The sequence below is a fragment of the Phascolarctos cinereus genome, unplaced genomic scaffold (assembly GCF_003287225.1).
Source record: "Phascolarctos cinereus isolate Bilbo 61053 unplaced genomic scaffold, phaCin_HiC Scaffold_4;HRSCAF=312, whole genome shotgun sequence".
In the NCBI taxonomy this organism is placed as follows: Eukaryota; Metazoa; Chordata; class Mammalia; order Diprotodontia; family Phascolarctidae; genus Phascolarctos; species Phascolarctos cinereus.
Window position 1 is genome coordinate 637,040,105 of NW_027555847.1, and position 17,920 is coordinate 637,058,024.

At 42.4% G+C, this 17,920-nt stretch overlaps 1 protein-coding gene across 1 annotated transcript in view; it reads right to left on the reverse strand.

Annotated features, from left to right (window-relative positions):
• ZFAT (zinc finger and AT-hook domain containing) overlaps positions 1 to 17,920 on the reverse strand; it is a 276,495-nt gene that overhangs the window by 29,652 nt on the left and 228,923 nt on the right. Inside the window, exon 15 of the mRNA XM_020997901.2 lies at positions 17,786 to 17,916. Coding sequence (XP_020853560.1) covers positions 17,786 to 17,916 — 131 coding nt within the window. The remainder of the gene's footprint in view (positions 1 to 17,785; positions 17,917 to 17,920) is intronic.

Sequence of the window (17,920 nt, forward strand, 5' to 3'; positions counted from 1 at the left end):
CAAAGAAAGAAGATATCAATTAATCCCTGAGAGGATATGATTGGGGAAAGCAGTCTACCAGCCACCTATATTTGAGGATAATGCAGATGGCCATTTTTCTTTGCACCATCATTTAATAAAAGGGCTGGAAGAAATGCTTCCTGGAAAAGAAAGCCTTGAACCAAAGCACAAGGCTATCAATGCACATGCACGGTCCACAAACTATGGTTGTCATTTCATACAGACATTGTATGTAGGTCATTATATGTCGCATGGTCAAATGGAATGAGTGTTGGGCTTAATTAAGAGTTAGAAGACCTTGGCTGGAGCATCAGCACTGTCCTTTGCTAGCTGGCTGAACTTGAATACAGCACATAATTTCTACTAGCGGCTGTCTCCTCACAAGTGAAAGACAGATCAAATACTTCTCCCATCTACTTCATAAAAACACTGTGTTGGGAATCTGGAGACCCAAGTTCTAGTCAGGCTCTGTCACTTACTATCAATATTTTGCACTGCCTCACTTACATAGTTCAGATGAGATAATGTATAAGGTATATGAGAGAGGGGGGAGTATGAACATGCACATGACCTGTCTGAAGCCAGGGAGTAGCTATATAGCCTGATCACAAAGATTGTATGCTACAGGTCTGACCTGGTCAGGGCTTCGTTTGGAGGCCTCCTGCTCCCAGGAAACCTACCGCCCTGGAGTCTATTAATACTCTGTTCAGATTCAGTTGTTGTTCAGTAATTTTTCAGCCATGTCCAACTCTTTGTGACCCTATTTGGGGTGCTCTTGGCAAAGATACTGGAGTGGTTTTACCATTTCTTTATCCAGCTTATTTTAGATGAGGAAACTGAGGCAAACAGGGTTAAATGACTTGTCCAGGGTCACACAGCTTAGTAAGTGTGTGAGGCAGGATTTGAACTTAGGCCCTGGGCTCTATCTACTGCACCACCTAGCTACTGTTCTAATTTAGTACAACACTAAAGCTATCCACTACCAGAAACATTCTGGCAGATAGGGGGGCTTTCTCAATAATCAAAGCTCCCCTGTCTACTATCTCTACCTGCCTAGAATCTCTATCACTGGGCTCAGGAGGATCAGAGATTAGGTCTAGAGGCTTCACTACTTCAGAATCTGCTGCTCTGCTTGAAGGCTATACCTACTCTAAATGTTGTCCCTACAAAATGACAGCCCTTCATTTATACCTCCCCCCCGCCCCGGGCAGGGTGATGTCGTCATTAACATTAATTAATATCAACATTCTAGACTCTATCACTGATCCAGAAGGAGGATATCACTCTGCACTTCTCAGGGATAGGATTTGTCACATTCCTCTCTCCAGAACATTGCTGAGGCTCATTTATCCTATGCCTCCACAGGAACAGCCTTTCTCTGCTACAAAGCTCTCAGGGTCTGGATTTGGAAGCCTGAACCCACTGTCTCATCTGCAGGCCTTACAGCCTCCATCTTACTTTGTCAAAACAGATAACAAAAATGTAATACTACTACCTCCGACCTCAATAATTATTTTTTTTTCAAGTTCTTTCCCCCCTGGTTATTTATTTAATTTTTGCCATACATCCCCCCCCAATTAATAAGAATGTATTTTCTCTCCAGTCCACCTTTACACAACATAAAAAAAACAAATGAACCTAGTAGTCTGTTAACACTTAACCCAAAGACCCCAACTACTGGGACTGACTCACTATTCAACTGATAGGAAAACTGGAAAGCACTCTGGCAGAAATTTAGTATAGACTAACATCTCACACTATACATCAAGATAAGCTCAAAATAGATATATGACTTAGATATAAAAGGCCACGTAACAAATTAGAAGACCGAGGAAGAAACTGCCCTCTATATCTTCTTGTTGTCAGGACCCAACTGAGGATACCAAGTCCAAGCAGAAGCCAAGATCACGCTCTGTGTTGGGGGAATCTCACCAAATCTTGTTTCTGTTTCCACAGCATCTCTCTCACATCTGCCCCTTTCTCTCTGCCCACAGATATCACTTTTGTTCAGACCCTCATCACCTGAATTACTGCAAAAAAGCCATAATTGGTCTTCCTGCCTCTAGTCTCTTTCCATTCCAATCCATCCTCCATACAGAGGCTAAAGTGATTTTCCTAAAGCATAGGTTTGACTATGTCAATTCTCCTACTCAATCAACTCATTGGCTCCTTTGATTACCTCTAAAATCCAATATAAATTCCTCTGTATGGCCTTCAAAGCCCTTCACAACCAATTTACCTTCCCAGACTTACTGCACATTATCGTCCTTCATACACTCTATGGGCCAATCAGAGGGTCCTTCTTACTCTTCCTCATGCACACTGCTCCGTTTCCCTTGGCACTGGGTGACCCCTGTGCCTGGACTATAAGTTCTCCTCCTCTCACCTTCTTAGAATTCCTAATTTTCTTCAAGGCCTAACTCAAGCACCACATTCTGCATGAAGCCTGTCTTAATCCTCCTAGCTGCTGGTGCCCCCATCCCTCAAATCACCTTTTATCCATTTTTAAATCTATTTTGCATAAACTCATGCACAATGTTGTCTCCCATACAGAATGCAATCCCTCCCCAAAGAAAGGTCCTGTGTCCCTTTTGTCTTTGTGCCTCCAGCCATTAGTATATCTGGTACATAGCAGACCTTTAATAAATGACTGTTGATTATTTGATTGAATATGTTAATCGTGCATCATCCAACCCCCAAAGTGTCAGGCACTCTAAGTGCTGAGGACACAAATACAAATAAATAAGACAGTTTCTGACTTCTGGGAGGTTTAACATTCAATGGGCAGAGTGACGGGGGGGAGACAACACATAACAGAGACCTTGGGGGATGATTTAGAGATGTCTCGGAAGTGATGTCAAAGTCTGTTTTTGAGCAATATCAGGCCTAGGTTCACCTGTCAGGGCCCAGCATCCCAAGGCCAGGGGCCAAGAGTCTGGTGGGAGAGGAATGGAGAAGGGGGTAGGGCAATAAGCATTTATGAAGGACCTAGTATGTGCCAGGCACCACGCTAAGCACTTAACAAATGTTCTCACTGATCTTCACAACAACCCTGCAAAGTAGGTGCTATTATATTCATGTTTTATAGTTGAGAAATCTGAGGAAGCAGACAGAGGTAAAGTGACTTGCCCAGGACCACACAGCTAGTAAATATTTGAGGTATGATTTGAACTCATGTATTCCTGACTCCAGGCCCAGCGCTGCATCCATTCCTCCACCTAGCTGCCAGGCATGTGCCTAGGGCAATGAGGAAGATTGGAATAGAGTAGGGAGACAGTTGAGGCAGGTACTCCTTCCACAGGCTGTTGCAATAATCAAGGCATGAGGTGTTGAGGGTCTGCACCATAGTGGAGGCCATGTGCAGAGGAGAGAAGGAGGCATACTCGACACATATTGCAAAGGTGAAATCGACAGGCCTTGGCCACAGCTTGGCTATGGAGAGTGAGACAGAGTGAGGAATTCAGGAAGATCCCTAGGTTGTGAGCCCAAGAGAGTGGGAGGATAAATGCTGCCCTCAACAGTAATAGAGAAGGAGGGGAAAAGGTTTAAGGGGAAGGATCATGAGGACATTTATTTCTGGAGATGCTGAGTTTAAGATATTTATTGGACATCCAGTTTGAGATGTCTGAAAGGCAACTGGAGATGTGAGACTGGAGATCAGCAGAGGGGTTGTGGTAGGATAGTGAGATTTGAGAGTCCTCACCATAGTGATGGTGATTAAATCCACAGACACTGATGATCTCACTAAGTGAAAGGAAGAGGGCCCTATCCAATTTCCCATCCTGCTCTGTCCTCACTTTGCACTGTGCCCTTTAGAACCATCACTCTTTCATGACCACATTTCCTGTCCTGTTAGAACTTTTCCTCTTAAGACCCCTTGTACCTTCTTGTACTCGCAGACACATTCCTCCCCACAGAAGATGCAGCATTGCTGCCTCCGTCTCCAAAACTGGGTCCTTCTTCTCATGAGTGTTTTGACACGCTTGGCCAAAGGGAGAAGCAGGTGTACTTCACGATTCCCCATCCTCACTGGAAGTTCCTTCCACCTGTCTACAGATCCCAGGGACGATCCTCTATTGGTTCTCAGGGGATTACTTCTCATCTATCAAGGAGTTTAGTACACGACTCTCAGCCTTTCTTTCTAGTCCACCCCTGCTTTCATATATAAGGGTTTTAATATCTATATTAGAATCCTCTCAAACACCTGATACTCTTGTCCATCCATCTCAAGATCCATGACACATACAACACTTTTGTTTCACCTCAGCAACACACAGAAATAGTCTTATCCTTGGTATGACCATCACCCACACATGCTTTACTTCGATAATCCAGAAACAAAAACATCTGGCTTTCATCTCTGTCTTAAACTGCAGCCATGCATCACCAAGTGCTAGAGTTAAATCTCTAACTAGGTGTGCCACAGGCATCTTAAATTCAACATATCTTAATAGAATTCACTGTCTCTTTCCCAAAACTCAACCTTCAACCCCAAACAACTTCCTAATTTCCCTATTTCTGTTAAGGCATCACTATACTTTCTGTCATCCAGGTGTACAAACAGGGAGTCATCCTCAATTCTTTCCTACTCCTTCATCACCATCACCATCATCATCATTATCATCATCACCATCAACAGCTAGCATTTATATGGCATTTTAAGATTTGTGAAGTGCTTCACAAATATTTCATTTTATCCTCACAACCCTAGGTGGTAGGTGCTATTATTATCCCCATGGTACAGAGGAGGAAACTGAGGCAGACAGAGGTCAAATTATTTGTCTAGGGTCACATATCTAGTAAGTGCCTCAAACTGGATTTGAACTCAAGGTCTTCCTGACTCCAAGTGCAGTATTTTATTCATTACACACCTAACTGCCTCACATCCTCACACGTGCCGTGTCACGTTATTTCTATCTCCATGACATCTTTTATATCACCACCCTGCTTTCCACTCACATGGCCATTGCCCTAGACTAGGTCCTTTTCACCTCCTGCTGGGATCAATTGGTCTTCCTGCCTCTAATCTCTCCCCCTTCTCTAATCCTTCACAGAGCTGCCAAATTGATATTCATTAGGCACAGACGAGACCTTGCTACTTCCCTGATCAAGAAGATCCAGTAAGCTCCCTGTTACCTCTACGATAAAATACCCTCCTCTCCACTTTCTGGCACTTAAAGCCCTTTGCAGTCCGACATCAGGTTAGCTCTCTAGATTTACTGCACTCCGTTCTCTGCCACATACGATACTTCCCAAACCTGTTTCAGTGCTGTCTTCTGAACTTAGTGCTCCATTTTTTGCACTTGAGCCTTTCACAGGCTGTCTGCCCAGGCCCAGACACATCCCCCACCTCCCTTTCACTGTTGAAAAGCCTCAGTTTCATTAAGGTTTCTAAACCACCCTTGCACAGAGCCCTTCCCAATTCCTTTAGGTGTGTGTGCTCTCCTCCTTTCTCAAAAATTATCTTGTATTTATTTAATCGACATGCCTGTCATATGCCACCTCTTCCCTCCTTTGTCAAGTCCTACAGTGCAGGGATTTTTTTTTTCCTTTCTGTCTGTATTCCCAAAGCCTCGTGCAGTACCTTGCACAAAGGAGGTGCCTTTAGTAAATGCTTCCTGAATCAAACTGCTTATTGAATTGAATATACTTTTGCAAATGTGTAGTTATTTCTTACGTCACCCTTATTTCTCACAAACATATAAAACATTTCACCATCTGCATCACTGAAAAGAAAACAAATAGATGTGAGGTCCTATTCTGAAGCACATCACAGCGGCTCAGGCTCTAACTCAGGTCATAAGTTGTCACTGGGTTAAGTGTCGGCTGATAAATGAATGGTTTCTTCACCATCAAATGTCTTTTACTTTCAGGGACCAAAGCAGAGGACAGTGCTTCAAGCTGTTGCATTGCTTAAGGCTCTAAATAAAAACATAGAGGTCTGGAAGTCTACTTAATTGAAAACAGACAACCAATGTAAGTTGTAGTCTACTGAAGTAGATTACATTTCTCTGCAAAAATAATGCACTGCAAATAACAGACAGCAATTCCAGGCTTGGTTGGCAATCAGCTTATGCCTCCTCGGCAGAGCTGTTACTGAAATTACTTCTCAGGCTAATCACAACAGACTCAGTCCGTAAGTGAAACTCTGCTGACACCCTTTCTTCCTGACTTCTTAAAGCATATCATTCTATACCAGTCGAGTGAAAGAAATCAGATTTAAATTCAAAATTTACTCTTATAAACCCATCTAAAGACAATAATAAAAAGCATGAAAAGGGTGAGAGAGGATGGATTTGTTTTGAAAAAGTGGGTTTTCATTTCTGGAGTTTTGTTTTTTAAACAGATAGTGTGGAATAGAAGAAAGACTGATGGCTATTGGACTGACAGCAGTCAGAAGTCCTGGGTGTGGGTCTCTGCCTCTACCAGCTGACTGCTCTGAGCCTCACGTGCATTAATCAATCAATCAACAAGCATTTATTGGGCACTTACGATGGGCCAGGCACAGTGTTACACACCCCAGGACACAAAGAATCCCTACCATCAAGGGGTTCCCATTCCAATGGGGGATTTGACATATGCAAATAACATACAAGATAAATACAGAGTATATGGAAGATAACCTTGGAGTGGATGGGAGGACCAGGAAAAGGTTTTCTGGAGGTAATACTTCATCTTAGTGTTAAAGGAAGCCAGGGATTATTAAGAGTCAGAAGTTGGGAAGAAGAGCATCTGGATTGACTTCTTTCATCTCCTGCTCCTGAGGGCTTCTTCAGGATAAGTAAGGTACCCTGGCTTCCTGATTATCCAATCATATGTCTCCATTTATTCCTACCCGCTGTGAGGTGAACATTCTTCAGTCCTACAGGACACATCTCCATCTGCTAGGCAGCTGAAGCTCAAGGGCTGGTGTTAGGGAAGGGGAGGTGAGAACTCTACCAAATCTTGTGCCTCCCTCAGTGGGCTCTCTCTAGCCACTGATACTCTGTCTGCACTCCCTGATCAATCATTAGCATACTCTCATCCCCATATACTCACCCCATCCTAGATATCCTGAATCCACTGAACCCCATCCTCAACTCAATGTACCTCAGCCTAAGTTGAACTCCATATCTGCCCATCCCTTCTACTGTGCCCTCTGCAATGCCTACTCCATAATTAAACAAATTTCCTTTCATTGTAAATCCCTTTCTCACTTCCTCCATCTTCTAGCCCTCATTGAAACATAGATCCCTCTCACAGACCTTTCCCTTACCACCTTTTCCAGGACTGGCTAATTTTGTCTCAAAAGCTCTAACTCACTGGATGTGATGGGGGCATCAGACTATTCCTTGCTCTCCACTACTCCTTCTAGATTATTCCTTGCCACCTTCACTATACAAATTCTCCCCTCCTTCGAGGTTCATGCTATCAAAATTTATCACCCAGTCCAAATCCTAGTGGCTGTTATTAATAGAACCTCAGGACATTTTCCTTCCTTCCTCAATGGATTCAGTGTCCGGCTCACAATTCTTCTCTGCTCTCCCTCTCCTGCTCTCATACTAGGGATCTTCAACATACATATCAATGTCCCCTCCAATACCCTTATTTCTCAGCTCCTTGGTCTCCTCAATTCCCATGACCTACTACTTCACTCCAGCTCAGCTACACAGAGAGCAACACCCTTGATCTTCTCGCCACTCACAAGTGTCCATTTCCATGTTGATGAACTCCAAAATACATTCATCTGGCCATAATCTTTCATTGTTTCATCTTTCCCTATGCTTACTAACCTTTAACCCTATTCTTCATCCCTCACCACGCCCTCCATTCCTTGTACCCCTTCCTTCTTTCCCGCTCTGTCATCCCTGCACTGACAATCCTCTTCTCCGTCCCCCATCATGACAAGCTGGTGAACAAACTGAGCTCTACGTTAGTTACCCTCCACCCTCAATTTCCCTTGCTCCCCTTGTCCTATCATCAATGATGGTTTGTCAAACCTCAACTCTGATTTATATGCCCATCAATCATCTCCTTCACCCCTATTCATAAGCTGTTGAAAGGAGCTGAAGGAAATGATGAAACTGTGCTGACAGGGCTGTCAACAAATTTATGGTACGTAATCTCAACTGGGCCCTCACTGCAGCGATGCAAATGTTTTACTGCTCCCTAATTGATTCTCTATCCCACCAAGCACAATGGCTGTTCCAAATCTTCTCATTCCTCCTTCAGCCTCTTACTGCACCCCCACTGCCAACTCCTGTGTCTGAAGAGGTGACCTCATATTTCACCAAAACATCTGAGACCAACTGCTGAGCGCTCCCTTTTCTCTTCTGTTTCTCTCTCAGCACCTAGATATCTTTCTGTACTATATGCTCCTGCACTCTGGTCTCAGATGAAAAGGTGATCCATCTCCTGTCCAAGGTAAACTCTTCTGTAAGCACTCTTGATCCACTCCTCTCCTGAGTCTTCCAACAAATTGCCATTTCCACCCCTCTGCCCCCATCTTCAATCTGCTTATTTACTGGCTGCTTCCCTGCTGCCTATGCACATGACTACATCAAACCAAATCGAGCCAACGAGTACTTAACAAACATTTACTATGTGCCAAGGACTGTGTTAATTAAGCATTGGCATTCCCCCATCCTTAAAAATCCCTCACATGATCCAAACATCCTGCTAGCTTTTGTCCTGTATTTCTTCTCCTCTTCTTGGCTAAACTCCTAGAGAAAGCAATCTATAATTGGTGCTTCACTTCCTCTACTTTCACTCTCTTGTAAACACTCTGAAATCTAGTCTTCAACCTCATCATTCAACTGAAACTACCTTTTCTAAGATTGCTGATGATCTTAATTGCCAAATGTCATAGCTTTTCTCAATTCCAATTCTCCACCTTTCTTCAGGCTTTGACACTGTCAATCACCTTCTCCTTCGGGGTACTCTCCTCTCTAGGTTTTCATGACACAGCTGTCTCGTGGTTCTCCTCCTACTTGTCTCATGGCTCCCTTTCAGTTTCCTTTGCTGATTTTTCATTCACGTCATGCCCTCTATTGCTGGTGCTGAGTCCCACTGCTTAGTCCTAGGCCCCCTTTTCTTTCATTCTATACCACGGCATTTGATGATCTCATCAGCTCCCATGGGTTCAATCATCTTTATGCAGATGATTTCCAGTTTTATATATCTGACCCTAGTCTGTTTGTTGAGTTACAGTCACACAATTACAAATACTTTTTAGGCTTCCTGAAATGGACATCTTGTAGACATTTAAAATTCGACACATTCTTTTTTTTTGTTTTGTTTTGTTTTTTCTTTTTAGGCAATTGGGGTTAAGTGACTTGCCCAAGGTCACACAGCTAGTAAGTGTCGGTTTTTGGTCTGAGGCCCGATTTGAACTCAGGCCCTCCTGACTTCAGGGCTGGTGGTCTATCCACTGTGCCACCCAGCTGCCCCTAAATTCGACATATTCAAAATAGAACTCATGATCTTTCCTCAAAAACCATCCCCTCTTCTGAACTTCCCTATTATTGTCAAGTGTACCAACCTTAAAATGAACCAGGCCCACAACTTTGGTATTATCTTTGATTCCACACTCTTACTCACCCCACACATCCTAATCTTGTTCTTTCTACTTTCACAATGTCTCTCGTATTCATCTCCCTTCTATTTATATAAACACAACCTTAGTTCAGAACTTCATCACTTCTCTAACGGGCTACTATAATACCCTAACAGCTTTCTAACTGGCCAACTTGCCTGGTCATTCCCTACTCCCATTCTTCCGCTTTCAGCTGCCAAAGACATTTAAGTGTGGGTCTAACAACAGAACCCCTCTATTCAATAAACTGCAGTGGCTCCCTATTACTCCAAGAAAAATTAAGACTCCTGCATTTGACCTTTACAGCCCTTCCTAAACTAGTCCCTTTCGACCTTTCCAGCTCACCTTTATTCCTAGGACCCAGTGACACTGGCCCATTTGCCATTCCTAGAACATGGCACTTCATCCCCTACCTCTGGGCTTTTACACTGGACATCACCCATGGCCAGAACATGCTGACCCCTCACCTCTGGACCTTTCTGAATAGTTTGAAATCTTGGATTTTTATAAATTCAGTTTTAGTGCCTGCATATGAAAAAGAGATGAAGCCAGGAAAATGACTGAGCCCTACTTCTGGCTACAGTTAAAAATTCAATAGGTATCCACTGTAAGTCAAATCGTTTCCATATCTTGTTAATTTTTTTCCCCCAAGCACTTCTGCTTCTGTAATTTTTTTCCCTTTTCCACCTCCCAAGTCTGCACCTTACCTATGCTATAACTTCAATTCTAGAAACAAAACCAGAGAAGTAAAGCCTTGAAATGGATTAATTTTCATTTATCGTTGGCTGTCCTTAACCTGTAAGAGTCTTTTTTCAGGTAAGACTAATAAATCATGAGCACATGAAATTAAAACCAGAGGGTATTTTTGTTTCTTGACATGGAAAAGTGATCTTGAAAATTCTGGCTTACCCAAACTAATTTGTGCTTTACCCAGACCTAGTGCTTGGCTCTGTGGAAGATAGAATGTGTATACAAACAGGATATTTAGAAATCTAAATTATATTAACTTAATCAGTGGCCATTTTACATTACAGATTTCACTAAAGCTTGTCTTACTTTTGTCTTCCCACTGTGAATTGAAGAATGCAGTTAAAAAATAAAACTGTAAATATGATCATTGTGATCATTCATAAAATCACAAATTCTGAGAACTGGGAGGGGCCTCACAAGGCCACCTCATCCAACTCTTACCTGAAATGTGAATTCCCACTTTAACAGCCCCAAATAATGGATCAACCAGACTTTGCTTGAACACTTCCAGTAATGGGGAACTCAATATTTAACAAGACAATTTTATATTTCATAAACTCTGTAAAAACATGGTCTATTTCTTCTTTATACTATGCCGAGATTTGTTTTCCTGAGTCTTCTATCCAGTGATCCTATTTTTCCCCTCCTTAGGGACCAGACTAGTTTAATTCTTCTTTTACATAAAGGTCCTTTCAAATAAGTGAAGATGGCACTATTTGGCTTATATGGAAAAGTAGTCTTGAGTTAATCTACTTGAACTGATTTAAGCTTATCCTAGATCTGTGGGAGATGAAATGAGTCTGATGCTCCTAAGGATACATTCTTTTCTTGCAAGTTTTGCTGAAATTGTAATCTTCCAACAAGTGAAATGTGATTAAATTGTGACAGTAATTAAGTGATAATAATGATAATAATAGTGTTCTGCAGTTTCCAAAACACTGTATATATATTTATTTAAGCTGATCTTTACAACAGCCTTGTGAAGTAGGTAGGGCAAGTATTATTCTCATTTGACAGAGGAAAAGTCTGAGGTTTAGAAAGGTTGAGTGACTTGCCTGGGGTCAAACAGGCTGGATTTGAACTCCGGTCTTCCTGACTTTTGGGTCCAGTGCTATATCCACTGTGACAGCTAGCATACAATACTTTCACACTCTATAAATTTCAGGCAAACTGGCCTACTTACATCCTACTAAATAACATTTCAGGTCCCACCCCTATGCCTCTGCACAGGGTGTCAACTCTATCCTACTTCTTCTTCTTAGAATTTCTATCTTCCTTTGAAGCTCAGCTGAAGTACCACCTCCTACCTCAATCAATCAATCAACTTATATCAAGTGCTTACCATGTGTCGAGTATGGGGCTAAACATGAAGCTAACAGAAGCAAAAGTAAAAATAGTCCTTTCCTTCCAAAAGTTTATATTTTAGTGGGGGAGATAGCATGTAAATTAATTAAGTACATACAATATGTATACAGAGCAGATGGAAGGTAGTCTTAGAGGGGAAGGCTCCAGCAACGAGGGGAACCTGGAAAGGCCTCCTGCAGAAGGCGGAATTTGAGCTGAGTCTTAAAGGAAGCCTGGGATTCTAAGACGCATAAGTGAGGATGAGCAGTGTTCCAGGCATGGGGGAAAACTAGGGCAAAAACAAGCACCTGGAGATGAAGGGTTCTGTGTAAGAAACAACAAGGAGTCCAGTATGGCTGAATCATAAAGTGCATAAAAAGTAGCTGAATGTAAGAGAAATGAAAAGAGAGTGTGAGGGAAAATAGGACCCAAAGTTATTATGCAACATGTTGATGGACTACTCCCTCAATACCCAGTGGCCTAACATTTACAAAGTGCCCCCAGCCACTATCGAAAGGGAAAAAAAATTTAACAAATTATGCAAGGACAGAGTAAAGCAGATGGTTTCATCTAACATTGTAACAACTATTTGCTGTCCTTGGAAAAGAGACCCTGTAGTTTTGTCTAAAAGGTCTTTCTCAATTGCAAAAGTATTTGGTCACTTCTCCTTGTCTTCTGTCCTTGAACTGAATGACAGATACATTCCAAATGCTCCCCTCTTTTGGTGGATTCCCCCTCTTTCTCTACCCCTCTTCTCTCCTATGAAATGCTTTAGTTATCTATCCTATCAAAAAATGCTGCTGATTGGCTATTTTCTCTAAGTAGGTCTAAAAGGTTATAAAAACCAAATCTGTGCCCTAGGAAACTGAGTCTGCTGTCAGTGACAGCAGCCCTCCTCAGCATGCTAATAAATCTCTTTGCTTTCAGTTTGGCCTCCTATCTTTGACCCACAGTCATGAGGCCCTCACTGATGAGTACACTAATGATTACTCCCAAGAGTCTATATTTCTCTCAGTTGAGAGAATTTCACATCAGTAGAAAGGGGCCATCTTCTGAAGAGCTTTAAATACTAAACAAAAGGTTTTATGTTTGATCTTGGAAGTAACAGGGAGCCGCTGGTATTTAATGACTATGGGGAAGATATGATCAGACCCATGCTTTAGAAAAAGCATTTCAGCAGCTATGTGGAGGATGGTTTGGAATGGAGAAAGACTTGAGGGGAGGGAGATGAAAAGGTTATTATAGCAGTTAAGTGGATATAGTGAGAACGAAATGGGATGGTGAATGAAAAGAGAGAAAGGGACATGTACAAGAGGTGTTATGAAGGTAGAAATCACAATACTTGGTAACTGTCTGGATAAAGGAGGTGAACAAGAACTAGGAGTCAAGGAAGGCACTGAGGTGACAGATCTGGCTGGCTGAGAGAATGGGGACACCCTCAACAGTAATGGGAAAGTTCAGAAGAGCGGAGAATTGGGGAGGTAAAGATAATCTGATCTTGCCAGCAACTCCCAAATCACTTCATATTTCCCGTGTGTGTGTGTGTGTATACACACACATACACATACATAGATGTATATTATATGATTAGTTTATTTAATATTCATGTTATTCATGTTGCTTCCCCAGTATATTACGAGCTCCCAGAAGGGAAGGACCATTTCTATTTTGTCTTTGTATAACCAGTGTCTAGCATAGCACCTGTCACATAGGGGGTGCTTAATAAATGACTGCGGAATGAACAAAATAAGAGTGAAAAGGTAGGTGGGAACCAGGTGATGATTATAATCATAAGAAACTGCCTCTTAATTATTCTCCCTGCTACCAGTCTCTCCCCTGTCCAATCTATCCTCCACACAACTACCAAAATTATCTTACTTAATTACAGATCTAATCATATGATGCCCCTTCTCAAATGTCTCTGGAATAAAAAATCAACTCCTCAAAAAGCCTGATTTAAAGCCCTTCATAATCAAAGGTAGACCGACCTGTCCATTCTTTTTTTGTTGTTGTTAATTTTGATGAGGCAATGGGGTTAAATGACTTGCCCAGGGTCACACAGCTACTAAGCATTATGTGTCTGAGGCTGGATTTGAATTCAGGTCCCCCCTGACTCCAAGGTCACACACCTCTATCCCAGCTGCCCCTGACTTATCCATTCTTATGTCACCCTCATGTGAATAATATTAAGGCAGCTAGGTATCATACTGAATAAAGCACTGAGCTTGGAGTTAGACCTGAGTTCAAATCCAGCCTCAGACACTTACCAGCTGTGTGACCCTGAGCAAGTCACTTAACCTCTGTTTGCCTCAGTTTTCTCACATGTAAAATAGGGATTAATAATAACACCTGCCTCTCAGAGTTGTCATGAGGTTCAAATGAGAAAATACTTGAAAAAGGTACTTAGCACAGTGCCTGGCACCGAGAAGATGCTTAATAACTACTTACTCCCTTGCTTTCACTGGAGGACTAAACACAGCATACCTTCACTCTACACAACTTGTGCTCCCCATGACTGGGATGCACTCCCTCCTTGCTTCCACCTGGTAGGATCCTCTTTAGTTTCCTTCAAGACTCAGTTCGGGCGACACAGCTTCATCTCCCTGGTCCTTAGTGTTCTCCAAGTACTCAAATGACCTTATATTTACCAGCCAGTGGACGTGCTCCATCCCTACCCCCTGAATAGAATGCAAGCTCTTGGAGGGCAGGGACTACTTCATGTTTGTCTCTCTAACTCTAGCCTGGTGGGTGCTCCATGTTTTATAGGTCATAGGACATGAATTTAGATCCCATCTTTGTCATTTACTACTAGGTGACCATGGTCAAGTTGTTTATCTCCTCTGGGTCCAGGGGATTGGACTGGATGGCATCTAAGGTCCCTACAACCTGTGATATATGAACTCTGCATCTACTGCCCTGCATGGTTTCAACACATAGGACCAAGATGTCCTTCCCATTACAAATGCATAGTCCCTAATCTCACCACCACAGGCCTTGATTGATACTGTCTCCCTCAGCCTCCTCTCCCCTCTGACTGGAGGACTGGAGGCCCAAACTCCTCCCAATGCCTTCCTTTAAAGAAGGCAGAAATTGGACTCAGCTTATGCCAACTCAGCATCGATTGGCTGCTCTGTCTCTTCTCAACTCCATGGAACAAGACGCCTCCATGTAACCCAACATACCCCCTGAGTATCCTCCGGTCTCCTCCCTCTCCACCTTCCTGCCTCCTTTTGTCTGTTGTCTCCCTCCACTAAATTGTGAACTCCTTGAGGGCAGAGACTCTACTTCTTTTTATTAATTTTTATTAACTGTATCCCCAGTGCTTAGCACAGTGCCTGGAACATAGTAGGCATTCAATAAGTGTTTACTGGATTACATGAACTAAATATTCATTGAACTGAATTAAACTGAATATTGAGCTGAGTCTAGCTGAGTAAGAAAGCCTACTTAGGTTCCACAGCCAAGTAAACTAGGACAGGTGGCAAGAGAGAGAGAGACAGGATGAGGAAAAAGTCCAGAGGGCTCATCAGCCCCAGCTGGGCCTAGGGAAAGGTCACAGGCATTTTCGTTATGAGCAACTTGTATAATTCACAACCACATACAACATTACAACTGCAATAATAAGAACTCGAATTTATATAGCACTTTGAGTTGTAGAAAGTGTTTTCCTAACCACAATCCCAAAGGGGAAGTAGGACAAAATCATTAGCTTGGTTTTATAGATAAGAGAATTAAGGTAGGAATACTAAAAGACTTGCTCAAGCCTGTGAATGCTAGAGTTTAAACAATTTAAAGGTGAAGGCAGGGACAATGGGGTTTTTTTGTTTGTTTGTTTGTTTGGTTTTCATCTTTTTCTCTCCAGAGCTTCCTGGGGGCACAAAGCTGTAATTAGTAACTGTTTATAGGAGTGGACTGAAAGGCAGAACACATAAATACAAGCATTTGTACAAATCACTATTTTGAAAGTTCCCATGGATCATATGATTGAGAAAGCTTCAAGGAGCAAGGGTGGGGAAAAAGCTTAGGGCACATACTGCCTTTCCTTTCTGCAAGGAGCAAATAAGCTCTGGAAGTGAACAGCCACAGGAACTAATGACTATTTCTCCCTCAGGCTACCCATTCAGTGTGAGCTTCTGGGTGTCACTGAAGAGAGGGAGCCATTCTTCAGAGGATATTTCCATACACCTTAATTGCAGGAAGAATTAACTTCTTGGGAATACTGAAGAGTGGCTGGGGGAGAGATATTGTGCTTAAGCAACTAAGCTTGGGCCCAGAGAGAAACATCCGGATGGCCACTTACACACAGGAGAGGCGGGGGCAGAACCATATGCCCTGGTTCCTAAGTTCTAAGAGGTGCTCTACATCTTTACTGAGAATAGAGTAAGAGGAAAAAATAATACAAAACTAGTTATTCTCAAGTAAAGCTACCTTTCCCCAATTATTGATTTCTAGTCATCATAACCTGTTTCTCAGCTTTGAATTATTACAAGGACATTTTGAAATGAAAACATTTTATTTATGTATTTGAAGACACTTATCTCTCTGCTGAGTACAAGACTCATATCACCTACTACCTGTTGGACATGTCCACTTGGATGTCCCATATGTAGGCATATCAAACTCAACATGTTTATAGTGGAATTCACCATCTTTCTCCCAAGAATCCCCCTATTTTTCTTTTTTGGGGGAGGTTGGGTGGGTATCAGGCCTGTGGTTTCATTGGTATATGGTGCTCCCAGTGAAGAACTTTCTACACCAATGCAAATCAGAGCCTTCTCTTTAACTTACCATCTGAAAGAGTTGCCTAGGGCACTAAAAGGTTAAGTGTCAGAAATGAAACTCAAACTCAAGTCTTCCTGTCAGTCCAGCTTTCCATCTACTACACCATGATTCCACCTCTTTCTCACCCTGCTTTCCTAACTTCCCTATTTCTCTTGAGAACACCACTCACCTTTCTGTTACCCGGACTTGCAACCTGAAAGTCATCCTTCATTTTTCCCTCTGCTAGAGGCCAAGCTTTGTCAAGCCTGCCTTCACAACATCTCTCATATCCATCCCCTTCTATCCATTCATACACCCACCTAGAACAGGGTTTCATTAATGCTCACCAGTACTAGTGCAATAACCTCTTAATTGCCCTCCTTGCTTCTAGACTCTCGTCTGTCCAATTCATTCTCCACACAGCTGCCAAAATGTACCCAAAGCAAAGATCCAATGATGTCACTCCTGGCTTAAGAAGTTTTGATGGATCCTTATTTCCACTGAAGTAAAATAAAGAAGCCCTTCACTCTACATTCTAGCTCCAACAGACAACTTGCTGACCCTGTAAATGACATTCCATCTCTCACCTCCATGCCTTAAATGAACTCCCCACTCCAGCTCTGCCTCATCTGCCTAGACCCCTTCAAGTTTCTGCCTAGGTGCTGCCTCCTTTTATAAGGCCCTGCCTGATTTCCCCAGTTGTTAGTGTTTTACTTCTCCAAAAATTATTTTATATTTATTTATTGGTGTACGGGTTATGTTCCCCCAATAGGATATGAGCTCTTTGAGGATAAGGACTGTTTTTCCTTTTGTAGTTGCATCTCCAGAGTCTAGTACAGTGTGCTGCATGTAGGAGGTGCTTAAAAAAAAGACTGCTGAATTGAAGATTAGCTCCAGGAAAAATATATCCTCATCCTTCTACTTCTTTCTATACTCCATTTCCCAGTAATAAAAAATACCAAATGTCAGCAGTCACAGTATTTTAAGCAATGAGGACATTTTAATTGGCTTAAAACATATTTTAGGAATGTCTGAGTAAATGTATTTACCATATTTTGTTTTCACTTTGGGCGTCTCTTAAAGAAAGTCAATAAAGAGATTCTAGAAGTTTCCACACACACACACACACACACACACACACACAAATAGGGCTTCTGTAAATGTAATGCCATAATAACACCTTCAGGAGAAGAGATAAGTACACCAGAATGGTCTCCTTTGATTTAGACTAGTCATTTCACGGCTTCCCTGGGACTTAGCCCTGAGAAAATGAGTTCTCCGCAGAAATGGTGGTGGAGAGGTAGGGATGAGGGAGTTTGAGGATGTCCATTCTGTGGGAACCTAATGGGCCTTTACCTGCTTCACAACTGTCACAGTTCCTGGTGCCATGGCAACCACAGAGGCAACAGCAGCAGCATCATGGGTCTCTGCTCCCAGCTCAATAATTTGCTGAAGGATATTCACAGCTGTGGGATCAAGTCTTTCACCTTA